Source organism: Poeciliopsis prolifica, unplaced genomic scaffold, assembly GCF_027474105.1.
Source record: "Poeciliopsis prolifica strain line A6 unplaced genomic scaffold, Auburn_PproV2 SCAFFOLD015, whole genome shotgun sequence".
In the NCBI taxonomy this organism is placed as follows: Eukaryota; Metazoa; Chordata; class Actinopteri; order Cyprinodontiformes; family Poeciliidae; genus Poeciliopsis; species Poeciliopsis prolifica.
Window position 1 is genome coordinate 1,263,495 of NW_026562390.1, and position 18,079 is coordinate 1,281,573.

General features: G+C 39.0%; 1 protein-coding gene across 3 annotated transcripts in view; it reads left to right on the forward strand.

Annotated features, from left to right (window-relative positions):
• The first annotated feature begins 2,207 nt into the window (after positions 1-2,207).
• whrna (whirlin a) overlaps positions 2,208-18,079 on the forward strand; it is a 129,343-nt gene continuing 113,471 nt past the window's right edge. For all 3 annotated transcript variants that reach the window (XM_055040251.1, XM_055040253.1, XM_055040252.1), the window contains exon 1: positions 2,208-3,394. In XM_055040251.1, the coding sequence (XP_054896226.1) occupies positions 2,657-3,394 (738 nt within the window). In that variant the 5' untranslated portion in view covers positions 2,208-2,656. The remainder of the gene's footprint in view (positions 3,395-18,079) is intronic.

The window sequence follows — 18,079 nt, forward strand, 5'->3', positions numbered from 1 at the left end:
TACGATGCAGTTTCTCTGGTACAATAAGGTTTCTCCAGTACGATGCGGTTTCTCCGGTACGATACGGTTTGTCCGCCATTGTTTCCCGCAGCTTATTACTCTCATCAGTAGCATTGTTAGCCCCCTGCTGTTTCCACCTGTACTGACAGATTTAGTTTTGCTTCCCAGAGGAAATAAAAACATAGGTGATGAAGTTATTTTGGATGATTTGCATAAGGTTTTGGTTTTCAGGGAACAGCTAATTATACAGCATCTCTGTGCGCTAATAGCAAAGCTAAGCGCTTTAGCATTTATGGTAACTCTGAAAACGTTTGGCACACTTATCAGACTTTAATGAAGAAATTCTAACTTACTTTGTTATCGACTCTTTAACTAGTTAGACTTTTATTACAATATATTATAATGAGTCTAAGGGAGAAATTATCCCTACAGTTTGTATATTTTGGAAGGTTTTACTCAGTGAAGTTTCAGGGGTTTTGTTAAATGATGTAAAACAGTTGTAGAAAAAGAAATTAGCATGTCAGTTTTGTAGTGCTCTTTCAACTGTCTTATTGTGTTTTTACTGTGTTTTTAATTTTAGTTCTTAATCATAATTCAAGGATTGTTCTTGTTTTGGTGAAAAATACGAGAACGACATGTGAGGATTGATTAAACCTTTTATGTTCTGCTGTAGAGACCTTTGCTGAATTACAGCTTGCATCGTTATAAAAACCAGGCTAGCAGGGATTTTTTCCCCATTACAGCGAGGAAGGACAGGTGATAAAACCGGGCTGAAGTTGATGTTCCTGAGATTCCCCAGAAGGATTGATTCGCTTTGAAACGGACGGGCTCTTCAGGTCGGTCAAGGTCTTTTCTCATTGCTACTGTCACTTCTAGTATTTCTCCACAGAGCTGCGTGGGTGGAACACGCTCCAATTAATCAATTAATCTGAGTTCTGAATTTTAAAAAACTGACTAAATCTCCTTCATTTTAGAGCAAATGTAGAGGCAGAAGATTGATTTAGTGCTGGGAATCATTAAAAGATAAACTGTTGGCTCTAAAATCATTCACACATTATCAGATGCTGCTGCTTTTATCTCATTGCCTCGTTTGCTGCTTGCTGACAGATTCGCTGCGTCATTTTCAGGCGCTGACTTTATGTGTGGCTCTGCTTCGACCTCATTCACCTCCGTCTCCTTTTCTATACATTCAGTTGCTTTCAACAGAACTACTTGATAAACCCTCATTTGCACATTTTGCAACTTGTGTTGTTTTTCTATTCTGTGTGTTAAACTGACCTAAATAATCTTTACAAACTCGACTTTGTGCTTTGAAAGCAGGAAGAATTTCAGCAGCAGCTTTAAATATGAAGGAACTACTGTGGAAAAATATTAATATCGAAAACTATTTGTGCCACAATCAGCCTCTAATTAGCTTGAAACACCTGCAGGGTGCAAGCAAGTGTATTTGTAGGAAGTTGAGTGGAAGGAAAAAGTGCAACTGCAACAGAGGTTTTAATTTGTAGACTTTGATTATGTCTATATGTACCATCTATTTAATATTGTTTTAATTTGTCGTATTTTTTTAAACTTACATTATTATAATTTAAGTAACATTATTATAAATATATTCTGTGGGTAAACTGGAAGAAAAAGCAACAAAGGACCATAATAGAAATAAAAAAGAGAAGCAAATCGTCACCAAAATCTCCAACATTTTTAGATGAATCCCGTAAATTGAGAAAACACAAGGAAATGTCTGACTTTTGAAAGTTGAAAATTAGCTTGGAAAAAGCTTTGAAATTTTTAGATCAATCTCAAACATTTTCTTGAACAAAAAAGGAAATTTCTGAGTTTGGAAAGTAAAATTTTCTCTAAAGGAAAAACTCAAAAATACTAAATTATCTGAGTTTCAAAAGCGGAATACTTTTAATTTTGAAACAATTTTTTTTATTTTTTCCAAAATAAAAATTCTATTTTATCTAATTTTTTCATGAAAATTTGGGACTTTTGAATCTCATAAATTTCCTTAATTTTTTCCCAAAATATTTCTGAGATTAAAATAAAAAATTCTCATTTTTTTCTGGTAAACTTTGTCAGCCTCTCATTGGTTGTTCTTGTATTTAAGTGTGAATTATTTAGACTCGCAGCCACGAGCGCGTGCTGTTTGTGACCAAAATGCTATTGGCTGCCGGGTGGTTGCGTCACTTCCGCACAGATGAGGGAAAGAGACGCTTCTTCAGTCGCTGTAGTAACGTCCGTGGAAGTGGTTCGCGGAGCCGCAGCTCTCCTACTCGCGGACGCCGCTCCGTTTCCACGCGTGGACTTACATTCCCAGCAGCCGCGGGAGGTTCTGGAGAACCAGCTGCCGGTGTTTCTGGAGCAGTTTTTGTTGTTGAACTGGCGGGAGTCGGTGTTCTTGTCGGGGTTTTTCTGGACACCAGAGACTCGGTGTCCACCTGACCCCGTGGAAAATAACACGGCGGATAATGACACTGACGTGGCGCGCTAAGCTCTCCGGCTCTCTCCCGCTTGGAAACTAAAGTTTCCAGCTCCAGGTCACAGCGTCCGACTATAGACACAGCGGGGATAAAGTTCGACGTTATGGCGGCTGTCGGGCTCCTCCGGCCGTCCTGATGCCGCTCCAGCCGGGACCGCGCGCCCTGTAGCCGCCGGGATGAGCAGCACCGACCTGGAGCGCATGTCGCTCAGCTCCTCGGCCAACTCGGTGGCCTCCAGCGCCCGGACGCTGTCGGCCAACGTCCGCAAGCTGCACAACGCGCTCAACCTGCTGCTCAGCGACTTGGAGCGGGAGCAGTTCATCCACTGCCTCAACGTGTACCACTCCAAGCGCAACGTGTACGACCTGGTCCAGACGCTCAACGTGATCCTGAACGCGCCCAGCAAGCGGCAGCTGCTGCCCATGCTGCGGCTGGTCATCCCCCGCTCCGACCAGCTGCTCTTCGAGCAGTACACCTCGGAGGGGCTTTACCTAAAGTCGGATTTAGTCGCGAACAATGGCCACGCCGAACCCCCGCCGAGCTGCAGCCCGACTCCACCGGGGAACCGGTCGCCGAGCATCCCGCCGGACTTCCAGGTGGCGCTGCGGGGCTCCCCGGACAGCTTCAGCACCAGCAGCGACGGGACGGCCGGGGCGCCGCTGGTGCCGCTGCTCGGCCGGAACTTCATCCACGAGCCGCCGGGCGAGCTCCGGCAGGTCACCATGAAGCGCCACAAGAGCAACGAGGGCCTGGGATTCAGCATCCGCGGCGGCTCGGAGCACGGGGTCGGGATCTACGTGTCCCTGGTGGAGCCCGGCAGCCTGGCGGAGAAGCAGGGGCTCCGCATCGGGGACCAGATCATGAAAGTCAACGACAAAGTGTTTGAGAAAGTCACCCACGCTGAAGCGGTGAAGGTAAGGCAACGTGTTTCTGTTTGGAAACGCCAGCTATGGAATGCCGCTGGTGCCACATGTTGCATCTGTCCCAACAAGTATGGATGGGAAATGATGTCAAAATTCAGAGTTGGGTAACAAGTTTACTTGGGTAACTTTTATAAATACTTTTTAATACTCTGTACTTTTTACTTTTACTTGAATAATTTTATTACAAAATATCAATACTCTCGCGTGAGTAAAATTTCTGAATTCTATACCCACTGAATAAAAAACAAACATAATTTGCTAAAAAAAAATTTTACCAGACACAAACTTGCAGTTCTTGTTAAAGTTTATTAAGTTTTGTTTATTGACACTATGATTTAGAAACATTTTTTTTGCCTGATTTTGTTATTTTTTTGTTACTTATATGAAATATTATCATTTTCATCCCTAAAACACCAAAACTTTTAACTTAATATTTTGGTAAAACGTATGATGTAATTTTTAAATCTAACCATTGATAATTTGATCAGTTACTCAGTACTCAAGTAGACTTTCAACAAAATGCTTTTTTACTCTTGAGTAATTTCTTGCCTGGTTGCTTTTACTTGAGTTAAAAATATGCTAAAGTGATGCTACTCTTAATTTTTGGGTCCATCTCTGTGAAAATTACACATGAAGAAGTCTGAAAGTTGTAAAATGTGGTGTGAAAAACACCAGAATATGTTTTTTAATATTCACCACAGAGTTGAACGTACTACAAACAGCTCAAAGTTTGTCAACACTAGCTGCATTTCATTGGCCATAAAATTACCCAAATTGAAATTATGTTTTTTGATAAGTTAATGTAAACATGTGTTTGAGTTCTTGCTGGGACATTTAGGCCTGGAAAAGTTCTTCCAGTGATAGAAGGCTGACTTTGTAACCGTCTGTATGTGACTCTGAAGGTTCAGAGGAAGTCAGGAATCTGAAATACTTGGTAAATACATTTGATTCTGGGGTAAAAAATGAGATTGTTCTCAGTTGAGTCGCCACAGAGCAGCATCGGCGCATAACTTCCTGCAGACGCTCTGAGGTTAAATCATTGGCCTGCTGCATGTCAGAGTCAAGGCTGCCAGGCTGTTTACAGCAGCTTTTTTCTCCGCTGCACGCTTATATAGGGCAGCATATTGGGGCCACTGTAGACAGAAAATTCAAAAAGGAGTAAATTTCTGCCATAGAAACTCAGAAAGTTTGAGAATAATCTCAGAAATTTTCTAAAAGTCTTCTGGAAAATGATCCAGAAACATCCGAAGCGGCTGAAACTGTGATTTTCTTTAAATCGAGGTTAAAAGCTCATCAGTTTGGAGCTGCTTTCAATTCAAAATACTGGAATGTTGGCCAACATTTCTGATGTTTCCCAAATTTTCCAGGAAATACTTGGATTTCTGAGCTCCAAAGTTTATAATTTTGTTCGAAATTTCACAAGTCGAAAGTTTTTTTATTTTTGTTATTGAAATTTCAGATTAATCTCAACATTTCTGCTTTCTTAAAAAATGTTAAACTTGTGGAGATAAAAACTTTCAGAGCTGTTTTCTAGAAAATGTTCTCAAAATGTTTAAATTTTTTCTTGGAATTTTTGTAACTTTTGGAGTTCAAAAATTTTAATGTTTTTTTTTCTGTGAAATTTCTGAGATTATTCTCAAAATTTCAGAATTTTTTTCTTGCAAATGTTTGATGTTTGGAGCTCAGAAATTTTCTGGGTTTTTTCTGGTGTGATATTTACACCATACTTACACCATTGAACATGGCTCCTTTTGGAGAAAACGCACCCTGATATTTCGGAGGAAGTTATTTGGAAGCATCTGGATGTGCTACATCTAGAATGTAAACTCTAGATCAGTTCTTCTTGGAACTGATCTTGGAAGCTCTAGTGTAACCGGACGCCTGCAGCAGGCGGTAACCTTAGTGTCCCGTGTTTGTGTGCAGGTTTGAATGGGCGGAGGTTTTCTTTTCAAACAGGATGAAGGCCCAAAACCAAGAAAAATTTGTTTTTTCTAGTACAGCTAACTCTACTCTGATCATAGATGATTTGAGATCACAGTTTACCGTTTGTAAATGCTCAACTTTGAAGAAAGTCATTAAAAATTCTTGTGATTCTGGCCGTCCTAAAAGAGAGAAACTTTCGTGTGATCGCATTCCAGACATAAATGAGCAGAAGGCCTTTTTATTCAGTGTCTGATTTAAACTGCCTGGTATTAATATCGCCCTACATTAGAAACTCGACATGCATCTCTGCATCTCAGACCTTTGGGACGTTTAAAAGAGCTTTAATTGAATCCATTTCACCGAGCATCATTATCCAAACCCTGCATGCTTTCCATGAAGCGCTGTGAGTTGTTGAAGCAGAAGAAGAAGAAGATCTGGGCCGGTTGTTTCTAGATTATTGTTTACTGTAAAGGCTCATAGATGTGGCTTCTGCAGCAAAATGGTGCAAAAATCACGTTTACAATTAAAAACCTGCAGGTTTTGGTGGAATTAGTTGTACAGAATAAATGCCAAACATGTAGAAAAAAAGTTTCTTCCAGGATGTCAAGTTCCTTTATTTAACCAGGAAAATAGTTTTGATTGTGTTTTTCCACATAATAGTCCGGTATACAAGCGTTTCATTCAGACGCAACGCTTGTTGCATTTTCACGCTGCACGGTCAAACAATCCCAACAATTCCCCTCCTCGCCTGTGGGGGCGCTGCATCAAAAACTACAAAAGGAAATGACACAAAAACCTGTGAAAAACACGCAAACGGAACTTCCATCTTCATGAAATGCAAAAAAATGGAGCAGCATCAGATTTTAGCGGTTTTAGATCACAAACCATTTCTCCTGCTAACTCTACTTAGCACGCTTGTTTTGTTCGTGTTACCCAGAATGCTCTGCGCTGTAGTCCACTTCCTGTTTGGAGCGTCTCCAGTACGCTTGGCGTTCACATACTAAAGAGTTCACTTCAACTGGGACCGAGGTTTGCAGGCGGACTAGAGTTCGCGTTTTTTGTTACAATTGCGTTTTCACACTTCCCCTGACAAACCGGACTTTCTAGAAAAATCGGACTGGACTTCGACTAAAGCGGATTACATGGGATTGGTGTAAATGCAGCATTATAAAGTGAATAAATTGTTGTTGCAAAAGGCAGAAGCAACTGAAAACTGAAGCATAAAATTCAAAGTAAGCTAAACGTTTGCTAATCCCGGGTGCTAATCTGCATGCTAGCAGCTTGGAGATGAAGCTAGCTCTGTCCGACTCCTGAACTGTGGTTTATTTAACCAAACGCAGAAGGAAGATACGTCTGTATGTAACTGATTTATCCCCAGCTATACGTCTCTTCCCGTGTCCCTCCTAGAACCCTCCTTAAGTCAGAAAGCAATGAAATTAAAAGGCAAGAGACATAGACTGTCGATGAGAAGAGTCACTCTTCCAGGATAAAACGATTTACGTCCCAATCACGTCCCGGACAGAGGCAAACCGGACCGAGTCCGGGTCCAGAGGAGATGAAAGTGAAATTCAGTTGTAAGCTCAGAGAAACAGCAACCAGTAGATGCTGGGACCAGAGGAAGGGATTAAGCTTGATTAGGAGATTACGGTGAGGAGAAAACAAGGTGAATGATTAATTTTCTGCCCAGAAACAAACATGCAGAGATTTAAAAGTCAATCCTGTTTTTAAAAGCGATGAAAACAATCAGCAGCCGTGTGGAAAAGTTTGAAAATGCCCAGTAACTTCTTCACTTTTTAAATCTGCTTAATCTGGTCTGGATTAATAGTACCTGATTGTACCGGCGTGGCCCAACTGCATTTCATTACATAATGACCCAAGTAATAAATAGAAAAACCAAAACTTTTTAAGTAGTTTGATCAGTTTTCTTCAGCTGCAGATGTAATCTTTGTCACAAATAAATAAGCATTTACTAAAGGAATGCTGCTGTTGCATTTTAAGCATTAAAATTTACATGTTTAAAAAATGAATGGAAATATTTGTTTACTTGCATCTTGAATGTATTGGTAATGTATAAAAAGGCTTAAGAGGTTAAATGAGAAATAAGCAGAATGCAACAATCTGCGTATGAATAACCAGTTAATCATCAGGACAATCGATTAATCATTAGAATATCCGATTAATCGTCAGGCTAACCAATTAATTGTCAGGATAACCGATTAATCGTCAGGATAATTAATAACTAAAATAATCATAAGCTGCAGTTTATTATCTTGCATATTAGAAGCTGATTTTAGAAACATTTAGATTTTAAAATAACAAAATGAATCAATAGTTGGGGTAAAAGCCAGAGATTTCTCCCACTCTACTGCCTTGTTTCTGAAAATGTGTGTCATAAATAAACTTACCTCACTTCACCTTTTAGTTGAGGATCCTAACAACCCCTTTGCATCCTGGGAATTAACATCATTAAATATTCCAGCAATAAAAAGCATCTTTGCACCAATAAAAATAGATTTTCCTTCGACTCACTTGGTCAAACAGCTTATGAATAAGTTTTAAGTATTCAGATGAATGCTTTTTATACTTGCTTGCTGCCCTAGATAGCTTTATTAAAATATATATGCTCACTTTGTATTCATTTGTCGTCTTATTTTCCTGTCAAATGAAGCAGACAGACTGGGAACTGGATCGCTTGTCAAGCTGACGGCTCTCTCCTTGGTGAGGGGAAAAACTAACAGGAATAATAATTCTGACCGCTTTCAGAGTCTGACAGCAGAAAGACGGGAATGAGCGACAAGCTGCACGTCTTTGGAAAACTTTCCCAGCAGGACGAGCGTGAAAAAGTCTCACATCTTCTTTCTCCGTGGTTGTTCGTGGCTCGGAGCGTCTGTCGCGCTCGGCGGCGTGTCGAGACAAATCTGAGGCCTGATGGAGATGTTTGCTCGTCCTGAGCTCCAATGCCGCTTCAGGCTTCTCAGCAGAGACGGTCGCACAAGTTTGGATTTCGCTTTTCTGAAATGCAAATTGTCAAAATCACAACCACAAACTCAAATATATACATGCACACGGATATTTGGAAAACTGATTTTAGGATTATTTCAGCGATTAATCTGCAACATGTTTAACCACTGGAGCTTGTTTTATTAAAAAAATACATATAAAAATGTTTTCAGAATAAGAAATAAAACAGTAGATTGCCTAAGATGCAATAAGATACTAAAGAATGCATCTGCAGCTAAATAAATACTTTAATACTTCTTACTAGTAATTTATTACTAGTATGATTTCTTTATCTTACTAGTAATGCAATTAGAACCAATGTGTTTTTAATTATTTTCAATTAGCCAATTAATAACTGGACAGCAAAAGGTGCTTATTATGGAAATTTACAGAATTTGAACCAGGTGAAGATAAAACTCTGAAGTTTTAGGTTTCATATTTACAGACAATTTTTTCATCTAAAATGCAAAAACTATATATTTTTCATGCAGTTTTGACTTAATTACTGCCAAGTGTTTGTTCTTTCAGCGAACAGCAAATCTTAGATACTACTCCAATTAATGATTAATCGATTACTAGTCATAAGCCTACACATTGCTGGTGCCAGTATATTCATGCTAACTAGCCTCTCCAATGCTAACTAGCCTCTCTAATGCTAACTAGCCTCTCCAATGCTAACTAGCCTCTCTAATGCTAACTAGCCTCTCCAATGCTAACTAGCCTCTCTAATGCTAACTAGCCTCTCTAATGCTAACTAGCCTCTCTAATGCTAACTAGCCTTTCTAATGCTAACTAGCCTCTCCAATGCTAACTAGCCTCTCCAATGCTAATGCAGGTGAGTACATGGAACTTCCATCTATTTGTAAATTTGCATATTCTTGCATTTTTCTGTTGAACATACCTTCAAATATTTTCCGGAAAACCGAGCTATTTGTGGATTTTATTTTTCAACATATCTAAAATGTTCAAAGAAATAAATGGCGGACATCAGCAAAGCATCCAATCCAACAGTGGAGATTGTAAATGTTAGCATTGGTTTCCACTCTGCGTATCAATGCAAATTGAGGTATATTTGCTGTTTGCACTGTGAAAACATTAAGTCAAATACATTTTTAGAGCAGTTATCAAGTTTTTGCAGATTTTAGCATTTTGCAGCAAGCTGGGATTGTTAATCGTCATGAATAGTCGGGGTCCACATTTTATTTTATAAAAAAAAAACAATAGATTTCAATTAATTCAGCCAATTTTGGTCACCAGAATCTTGTTTACGGCAACAAAAAGAGTGTGGACTCACTAAAATCCTCTAACCAATTACTGTTAGCTTTGGGTTTACATATTTAAGGCCACTGTTTGTTCCATAAATTCAACTAAAAATCATTAAAGCTGTGTTTTGCACCATCATTCCACTCTGGAAAAGCTTAAAGCAGTAAACTGCTTCTCTCCAGCTTTCAACATCAATGTTTTAAAGGCAGTTGGGAGAGATAATTAACCTTCAACCAATCGGGACGCGGCTATTTTAAATTATTGTGAAAGTAGGTTGTTAATGGCAGGAAACCAGAAGCTCAGCTGGGCTTCTACTTTATTAAACGAAACAAATTAACGTGGGTTTTTCCCCAGCAGTTCCTATATTTATCACCAAAAGCCCAGAGATTTACAGAATGACGTTGCTCGGGTTTTATTGTGCATTCCTGTAAAGCCTTTATTACTGCTTGATAAACTTTTATGTTGGACTTTATGTCCAGGATGCAAATCCTGACGTGCTTTATGGCAAAGATTCACCTGAGAGGAGAATATTTAAATGAAATGCTGCAGAAAATACCTGAGCGATCGCTTTCCAATAACCCAGGTTGAGATTTTTTTAACCGATGCTAAAAGGTTTATCAGGTTTTTAGAAAAATCAGTGCTGGTATTAATTGGAACACGGTTTTCCTCTCAGTAATTACTTGGTGTTTTCTCTTTGAGTTCCTCAAGGGAATCTGACAATTGACCACTTTTTGTGCAGGTCTCCTGTTCAGCCATGTATGACCTCTAATTAAGCCTCTGCATAAATACCGGTCGATAATATCTGATGAAAGCAATATTTATTTTCTCTGGTTTGTCCTTCCCATAATTAGTTTTGGTTTATTGTCCAACTTTGTCCCCGTTTTATCAGGAAACTTCTTCAAGCTCATTCTTGGGTTGGATTTTAGGAATGAAATAAATCGATTAATTACGATTAATTGAAATAATATTGATTTATTTATTTAACTACAGATGCATTCATTGCTACCAATGATCAATCAATCAAAGAAAGGCTATTCTATTGCACTTTTACCCAATAAAATGCTCATTTTCTTAATTTTAGGGAAATTAAATTGTTTATTACTATTTTCTTGCACAATTTTGATATTGTGTAAAATAAGCTTTTGGTTAAAAAACAAATTTGATTAATTGTCGATTACTAAAATCATGGATTATGCTGCCAGGTACTTAAACCTTATTTAATCACAAATTTACCATTACTCCAATATTATTGTATGATTAAGTTTAATCTTCGCCTCTATAAAGATTTTTTAAAAATAAGTTTTGTTCTATATTAGTTGCATTTCTGTCCATCTCTTGCAGAAAATTAAATAAACCAGGGTTTTCTGATTCAGTTTGTCACTGTAATTACACTGTGAAATATTTATAAATTGCTTTAATTATTTGGGTGGGAACCCAGTCTGCTTTCCTCGATGAGCGCAGTGATGAATACAGAAAACTTTACATGATTTTCATTGCGTAACGATCCAAACAAGCAGGGAAATTACTCAAGACACTCAATGCAACTTGAATTTTAGTCTTCGTAGAGGAGAATATGTTCTCTTTGTGCGTCCTTCTGCTGCTTTTATAATTAAAGCGCCGGCTTGTTCTGTCAAAAACCTCATATTTATATTCTCCTCTGATCGGCCCACTTTGGGTCCATCAGACCTGCCAAAATGACTCCAATGCTGCATTTTAATTTCTTTACAATGAAGCCGCCGAATGCTCGACTTCCCAGTGAAGGTGTCCTCCATCCGTCTCCGGCTCTAAATCAGCGGAAGCAGCCATTAGCATCCCGTCAACGGGCCGAACGTCTGCCGATTCTGGTCACTTCTCCCTGCAGGCAGGAAATGGCTGCTTCTCTTGGTCCCTCATGTGCTTTTAGTTTAACTGTAATCTGATTTTATTAAGGCCTGCATGGGAAATGGGTTGTTTTAAACAAAGCTGCTTACTTCTGAAGTAAATCCTGCCTTAATTAAGGTCAAAGTTTTGCAGCAGGGTGTCAAAACTGATATCGATTGAAGGATTTTAAAAATATTTATCATTTAAATTTTTTTTATTTTTAGGCTCATTTTTATCCTGATATTTTGTGACACAGTTCTCATAAAGATGAAACAGAGATGGACAATAAATAACAATATATAATAAACATGATCAGAATCAGTAGACAATACATCTGATAGAATATTCATTATATAGAATATTTATTCTATAATATGTTCTTATTGAACAAACAGTGGAGAAAATAATAAAACTAACAATATGGGCAAATTTTGAACTTCATTAATTGGAAGAAATTTATCGCAATAAATAAAGAATCTACATTTTGCTTTCCAGAACCTGAAAATTAGTTTCCTGCATCCTGCTACTTTCGGGGTAATATTCATGCACTTTTGCAGCATTTACAGGTTACTTTCAGAGAACTTGTAGCGTAATTTTGCATAATTTAGAGAATCAGAAGTCTAATATTTTTGTCTACAATCGTCTAAATCATCCAAGACTTAGGATGATTTAGATTTCATCCTAAATTTCACATTTAGGATGAAATTATTGTTTCCTGATGCCTCTTTCAAACTCCTATTCATTAAAACCTTTTAAAAGAACTCCAAAAGGTTTTAGCTTTTGTACATAATTGCATTCAATGAAGGAAAATAACAGTTGAAGAAATGAGAATCTGTTCAGTGTCAGTAGTTTGGAGCTTAATATCCAACAGGTTAAAATGATCCGATCTGTTTGTTTCAATTTATCCCTATTTAGAGATAAAATCCCAGCATTATGTGATATGTTTTAAATCTGAGGTGTTGGATTTAGTTTCCCCATTTAATCCTCAGCATGGATTTATTGAATTGAGCTTATTGGGTAAGTTTCTCTGGGTGTCCGCCGCCGCCGCCGTTATGAGTCATGAGACTAAGAAGGTCTGCTCTGAATATAAATGACGATCTGAAAGGTTTCATTGCTACTTTGGTTTTGTCTGTTGCTGTATTAGAGGTATAATTATGAAATGTAGCTAAGAGAGGTGTGTGAGGCGCAATCAAACACACACACACACACACACACGCACACACACACACACACACTGCGCTGATTATTATCCTGTTCAGAGACTCAATTAGAAAAGAAGAAATACTGAGACCTTTTCAGAGTGGCAGTCGTGATTAAAAGATTTTTTTAAAGGATTTTCAGAGTAAAAAAATCTGAAAAAGCAACATTGTTTATAATTAAAGGGATGATTAAGTTAGAAAACTAGAAAACTTGATTTACATCGTCATCTAAAACAGTGGTGGCCAAACCTGAAAGTGCTCTGGAGGCAAAGTAATTAATTTATCTGCTTAGTATCGCATGCTAAGTAAAAAGCAATATTTTAATAAAATAAAGTGGCTTTTTTGTTGTAATAAAAGTAGGATGATTTCATAACTTTTTTGTTGACTTTTTTTTTCAGGAAATGACTTTTTAGTAAAACTCTCGGATGAATTATATTGGTTATAAAAAGACGCTTTGTGCTGTTCTTGACTGTTTCCATCGTAGCAAATAACTTTAAGTAAGTCGGTAATAACTTTACTCTGTAAACCATCTGGATTTTGTTGGCCAAAAAAGTCCGTTTGTGGCCCCCGGGCCGCACTTTGAGCCCCCAGAACCAGACCAGGAATGCTTGATAACATTTAGTGCTTCTGCAGTAAGTTTAGTTTCCTTTGCTTCGTATTGGACTCATCCTGAGAGTCAGACCCATTGTGATGCATGAGTGGAGGCATTCAGTGGTTATGTAACCATTAACAGGAGTCTGCAGGGAGACGGGCGTCCTGGGAGTCCTCTGATGTGTGAATGAGGTAAAACACTGCGAGTCTTCAGGGGGAGATTGATGCCGTTTTGCAATTTTCAGGCCCGCTTTGAAGATTTTAGTCCGAACTGGAGAGCAGGAATGAAAAAGCCTGAATCCTCCTGCGCTTCTGTGTCAGATTACGTCCGACCCGCAGCGGTCCGTCAGCCGGCCCAGATGTCTCTTTTATGTGAAGGACAAGCGTAGAGGAGTCCTGCCTGATATCTGACACCTGTGAGCCGCCTTATCTGCCTTTCTAGCCGACCACCGTCCCACTCACCGTCTGCTGCCCGCTTGGCGCTCGGCGCTTTGAGACGGAAGCAGCAAAACGAGAAGGTGTGAAGCGAAGGAGCAGCAGGTTGGACCGTTTGGGTCCAGGCAATTATTTGATAAGCAGACTGATGGTTGTGTGTCTTCATTGGCTTTCAGAAACAGTTTTCACTAAGTCCTGCGAATCAGGCGACATGTAAGGAACTTAAACACACAGCTGAGTTTTACAAGGAAGTTCCATATTTACAGTGTTTCTCCAATATTAGTCAACAGTTTGAGACACTGTTGGACTCTTTGTGGCTTCATTAAAAGGAACTTTGATACAAAATTCACGTTTTACATGGTTTTATGCTTCCATTTGGGTCTCAGTTTCTTCTAAAAACGTCCCAAGCGCTTAAAAAATCCCACCTAGGTGTTTTTTGGTGCCTGAAAAATGAGCAGCTTCAAAAACCTCCTGATTTTTGAGTCACTTCAACAGGCAAAAAGAAAATATCTGCCTAAATTAATCCAGAGATAAATCTGAGATTTTTTAGAACAAAACTTGACGTTTTCAGAATTTGGAAAGTGAAAAATCTGCTAAAAGAAAATTAGGAATTTTCAGATTTACCCCACAAATTTTCTAGAAAAAATGTAAAATTTCAGTTTCAAAAGTCAAAAACTTTTAAGAGGAAATTCTCAGAAATTTGCATTTTGTTTACAGGATATTTTCGACTTTTGGAGCTCAGAAATGTCTTTGTTCGTGAGATTAAACTCAAAATTTACTTCTTTCTTTAATTTTTATTGGCTTTATTCCCTTTAAATCTAAATTGGCTGCTGCTGGCTAAGCCCCCAAACTCAATGCATGGAGGCTTCAAACGGCTTCAAACGGCTTCAAAGGGATGCGCACTTAAATAATCGAACATCTTTGAAAAGCGGAGCCTCCATCCAACAAGTACTGGATGGTAATTCAACAACAAAGCTCTTGTCTTTTCCAGCAGCCATTGTTTTTAGAAGTAGCAGAATTTTGCTTTTTATCCGCCTTTCAGGTTAATTATGGGATTTATTAGTTAGAAAAAAAAGACTATTTGAGAAGCACAGCAACAGATTTGGTCCACGCTGCACCGTGAGTGCTTCTGTTTTTGAGTTTTGAGATTAGAAATGCAGGGAAATGACAAAACTTTCCAGTCGAGCATTTATTTCTTCTAGATATTAAATTCGCAGTGAATTAAAGTCAGATCCCGGTTACATAACGGAGGATTTTTACTCGTTGGCGACAGATTCTGTCGCCGTTTAAAGCCACAGTGACTGATGTCCTGCAGCTCGGTGATGAGGAGATAATTACAGTAAGAGGTTGCCTTCAGGGCCTCATGAAGACAAGTGAAGGAGAAAAACACACGTGGCATTCAGGGACAGGTTGTAACTGATGAAACCAACCAGCTGCGGTTAAGATGAACGCTGATCTGACTTGGATTACGCCGGAGGACGGCAGACAGATAATTGAGTCTGTATGGAGAGAAAGATGATTATTTGCCGTCTGGATTTGGTCTGACAGATTAGTTTGGGTACGGAGAGGAAGAGGAGAAACGGGTCAAACGCCGGGAGACACAGCTGGCGTCCGAACCGGACACGGTGTCCGATGAAGAGGAAAGCTCGTTACTGATCAGACTGATCAATGGACATGTTTTCATCTAAATGTCAGAAACAAATTAAAATCGTTTGTTTCTCATCGCCGTAGCCAGAAAATGGAGAAAATGGATCATTACCTTAAGAGTAAAGTGTCTTTGCAACGTCTATCAAATTTATCGATGGAGTTAATCTAAAGATGATTAAAAAGCGGCCATTTTCTTAAAAACCTGAGTTTTCTCTTGTATCTAGGAACGACTGTTTCCCCATTACACTAACAGATAAACGTTCTGAAAAAAGGAGCGCATCATTTATATTTGAGCATTTTTGTGTCTGAATACTGACTGAATAAACAGGAAATTATGTTTTCCTCACATTAAACTCAAAATAAACTTTGCTTCTTCATAGTTCCCACAAGTCTGAACCAGAAGTGATCCGAGCCACTGAACCGCCATCTTGGTAGGCAAACGCAGCACAAAGCATAGGGTACTCAAAAATTATTATAGAGTAGCGGTTGTATTGTACTTATTATTTATAAATCAGAGAAAAGCTTGTTTGTTGTCATAGCAACCCCATGCTACTGCCATGATGGTTACAGATACCTACCAATATGGCTGCCAGCCGCAAAGTCCCTAGAAGTGATTAAAAAGACCACTCCAAAAGCAGGAAGTGGACTACAGCACAGGGCATTCTGGGTAAACACAACCAAAACAAATGTGCTAACTAGCGCTAGTGGGAGAAATGTTTTTTTTTTCTTAACCAAAGACAAAAGAGAAAATCTAACACTACTCTATTTTTGTTACATTTTTCAAAAAAAGTTGCGCTCATATTTCCCTCAGTGGTTCGTGGTGCAGCGCCCCCACAGGTGAGGAGGGGAGCGGCTTTTCCAAAAGATGTGTGTCGTTTTACACCAGCTGAAAATGTAACGTTGCAACTTTGGTGCCAAATAAAACTGAGTCTATTGGAGAACCACAGGTGAAAACCTATAATCGTCTGTCCACCACTTTATCTTTTAGTTACTTGTTGTTGTTTTTTATATATTTACAGGCCAAAACCTGTGAAAATCAGATTTTTCACTGGTGCTGCGGAAATCCAGGAAATCCAGTTGTTTGACTAATAATCACAGCATCTCTAATTTTTTAGGATATTTTCTACATTTTGTTTAAAAAAAATGAAACGAAAGATGCTAAAAATGTTTAGTTACGCAGAACAGAACAAATCAATTAATAATCTGTGGGCTGTGTCACATCAGTCCTGCTGGAACAACAGAGACCCTCCTCCGTCTTGAGTCATTTTGTGCTGAATAACAATGAGCGTGTGTGTGTGTGTGTGTGTGTGTGTGTGTGTGTGCGTGTGTGTGTGTGTGTGTGTGTGTGTGTGTGTGTGTGTTAACATGGCGTGGAGCCATGCTTGTAATGCAGGCCTTGTCCTCAGCTTGTCACCCCATTAACCTCGACTGTATGCGTGTTTGAAGCTTAGTCAGCAAGCTGAACTGAACCTGCCGTTATGAAGGCCTGTGCAGATTTCCGTACTGTAAGCTCCTTCATCAGGGTTAGGAAGAGAGTCAGGGATGACACGGGACTGGTTAGTGCTTTATTACCTCCAGCGGTCAAGGTTGAGGCCACCGGCGGCTCTTAGCTTGGAGATGCAGCGCTACGTCTCAGTAAGCAACAGAAACTGAGCAGCATTATGCGCTTTTCACTTACATAGCGCCATTTTGTAACACAATCAAGTAAATATTTACCTTCAGCACCTTGAAATTAGGCCTCTGTCTCTTTAAGAAGCTCCTGCTCTTTCTGAAACTCTGCCTTCAAGAAGTCATCACGGCATGACTCCTCTATTAACCCCTAATGTTTTTACCAGCGTTTTATTCAGAAGTAGCTCTCATAATGAGCTCAGCTGATGTTCCAACGGGTGTTTGCTAATTGCTGCTGGCTAGTCTGAAGGAACCGCTCCGTGAGTTGGAAGTGCTACAACTTGGAAACTGTAGCTTAGAGGAAGAACTGATACCAATTCAATACCAAGTTGTTTTTTTCTTTGAGGTTCCATCTGTTGATTTTGATTTTAACTCAAAACCTTAAAAAAATAAAAGCAGAGTTAAGTTTGACAGAAAAATCTTCACTAAAATGAACATTTCTGTAAGTGCATAGAATTTGTTTTATAATTCAAAATAAACACATAAAACTTGTAACTATTATTTTGTAATTTTTCACTGTTTATTGGAGCAGAAACCAGAGCAGCTGTAAAATTGAAAGGTGTTTGAAGCTGCATTGTTTCCTTTCTGAGGCCCTCCTCCATCCTGAAATGGTTTTATGTCGCTGTAATGGGGCTCCTGGGTTTCTGTGAGAAGCAATAAAATGGCTGCAGTTGGGGAAACATGACATATCAGAGACTCTGACTAAACGTTTCCTTATCATCCCGTCGTCGTCTCCCAGCGGCGTTGTTTACGCCTCCTGACAGGTGCTGCAGACATCTGTGTGTCTGAAAGCATCTCAAGCACATATTGGGTCCTTTAACCTCCCGTTTCCCACCTGCCTTCGTCCTCTAATGGTGACAGAAAAACATCCACTGAAAACTAAACTGTCCACAGCGACATGACAACAAGCTAATTTGACTAATTAGCCCCCAAGTTTCAGCTTTTTCTTTTCAAGTTTCTTCAATCACTAAACATGAAATTTGAATTATGATCACATATTTTATTTCCAATTAGAATCAGACAAATTCCCCAAATAAATGCCCAATAGGAAGTCACAATTACAAGTTTTAAAGTCATAACTACAAAATTA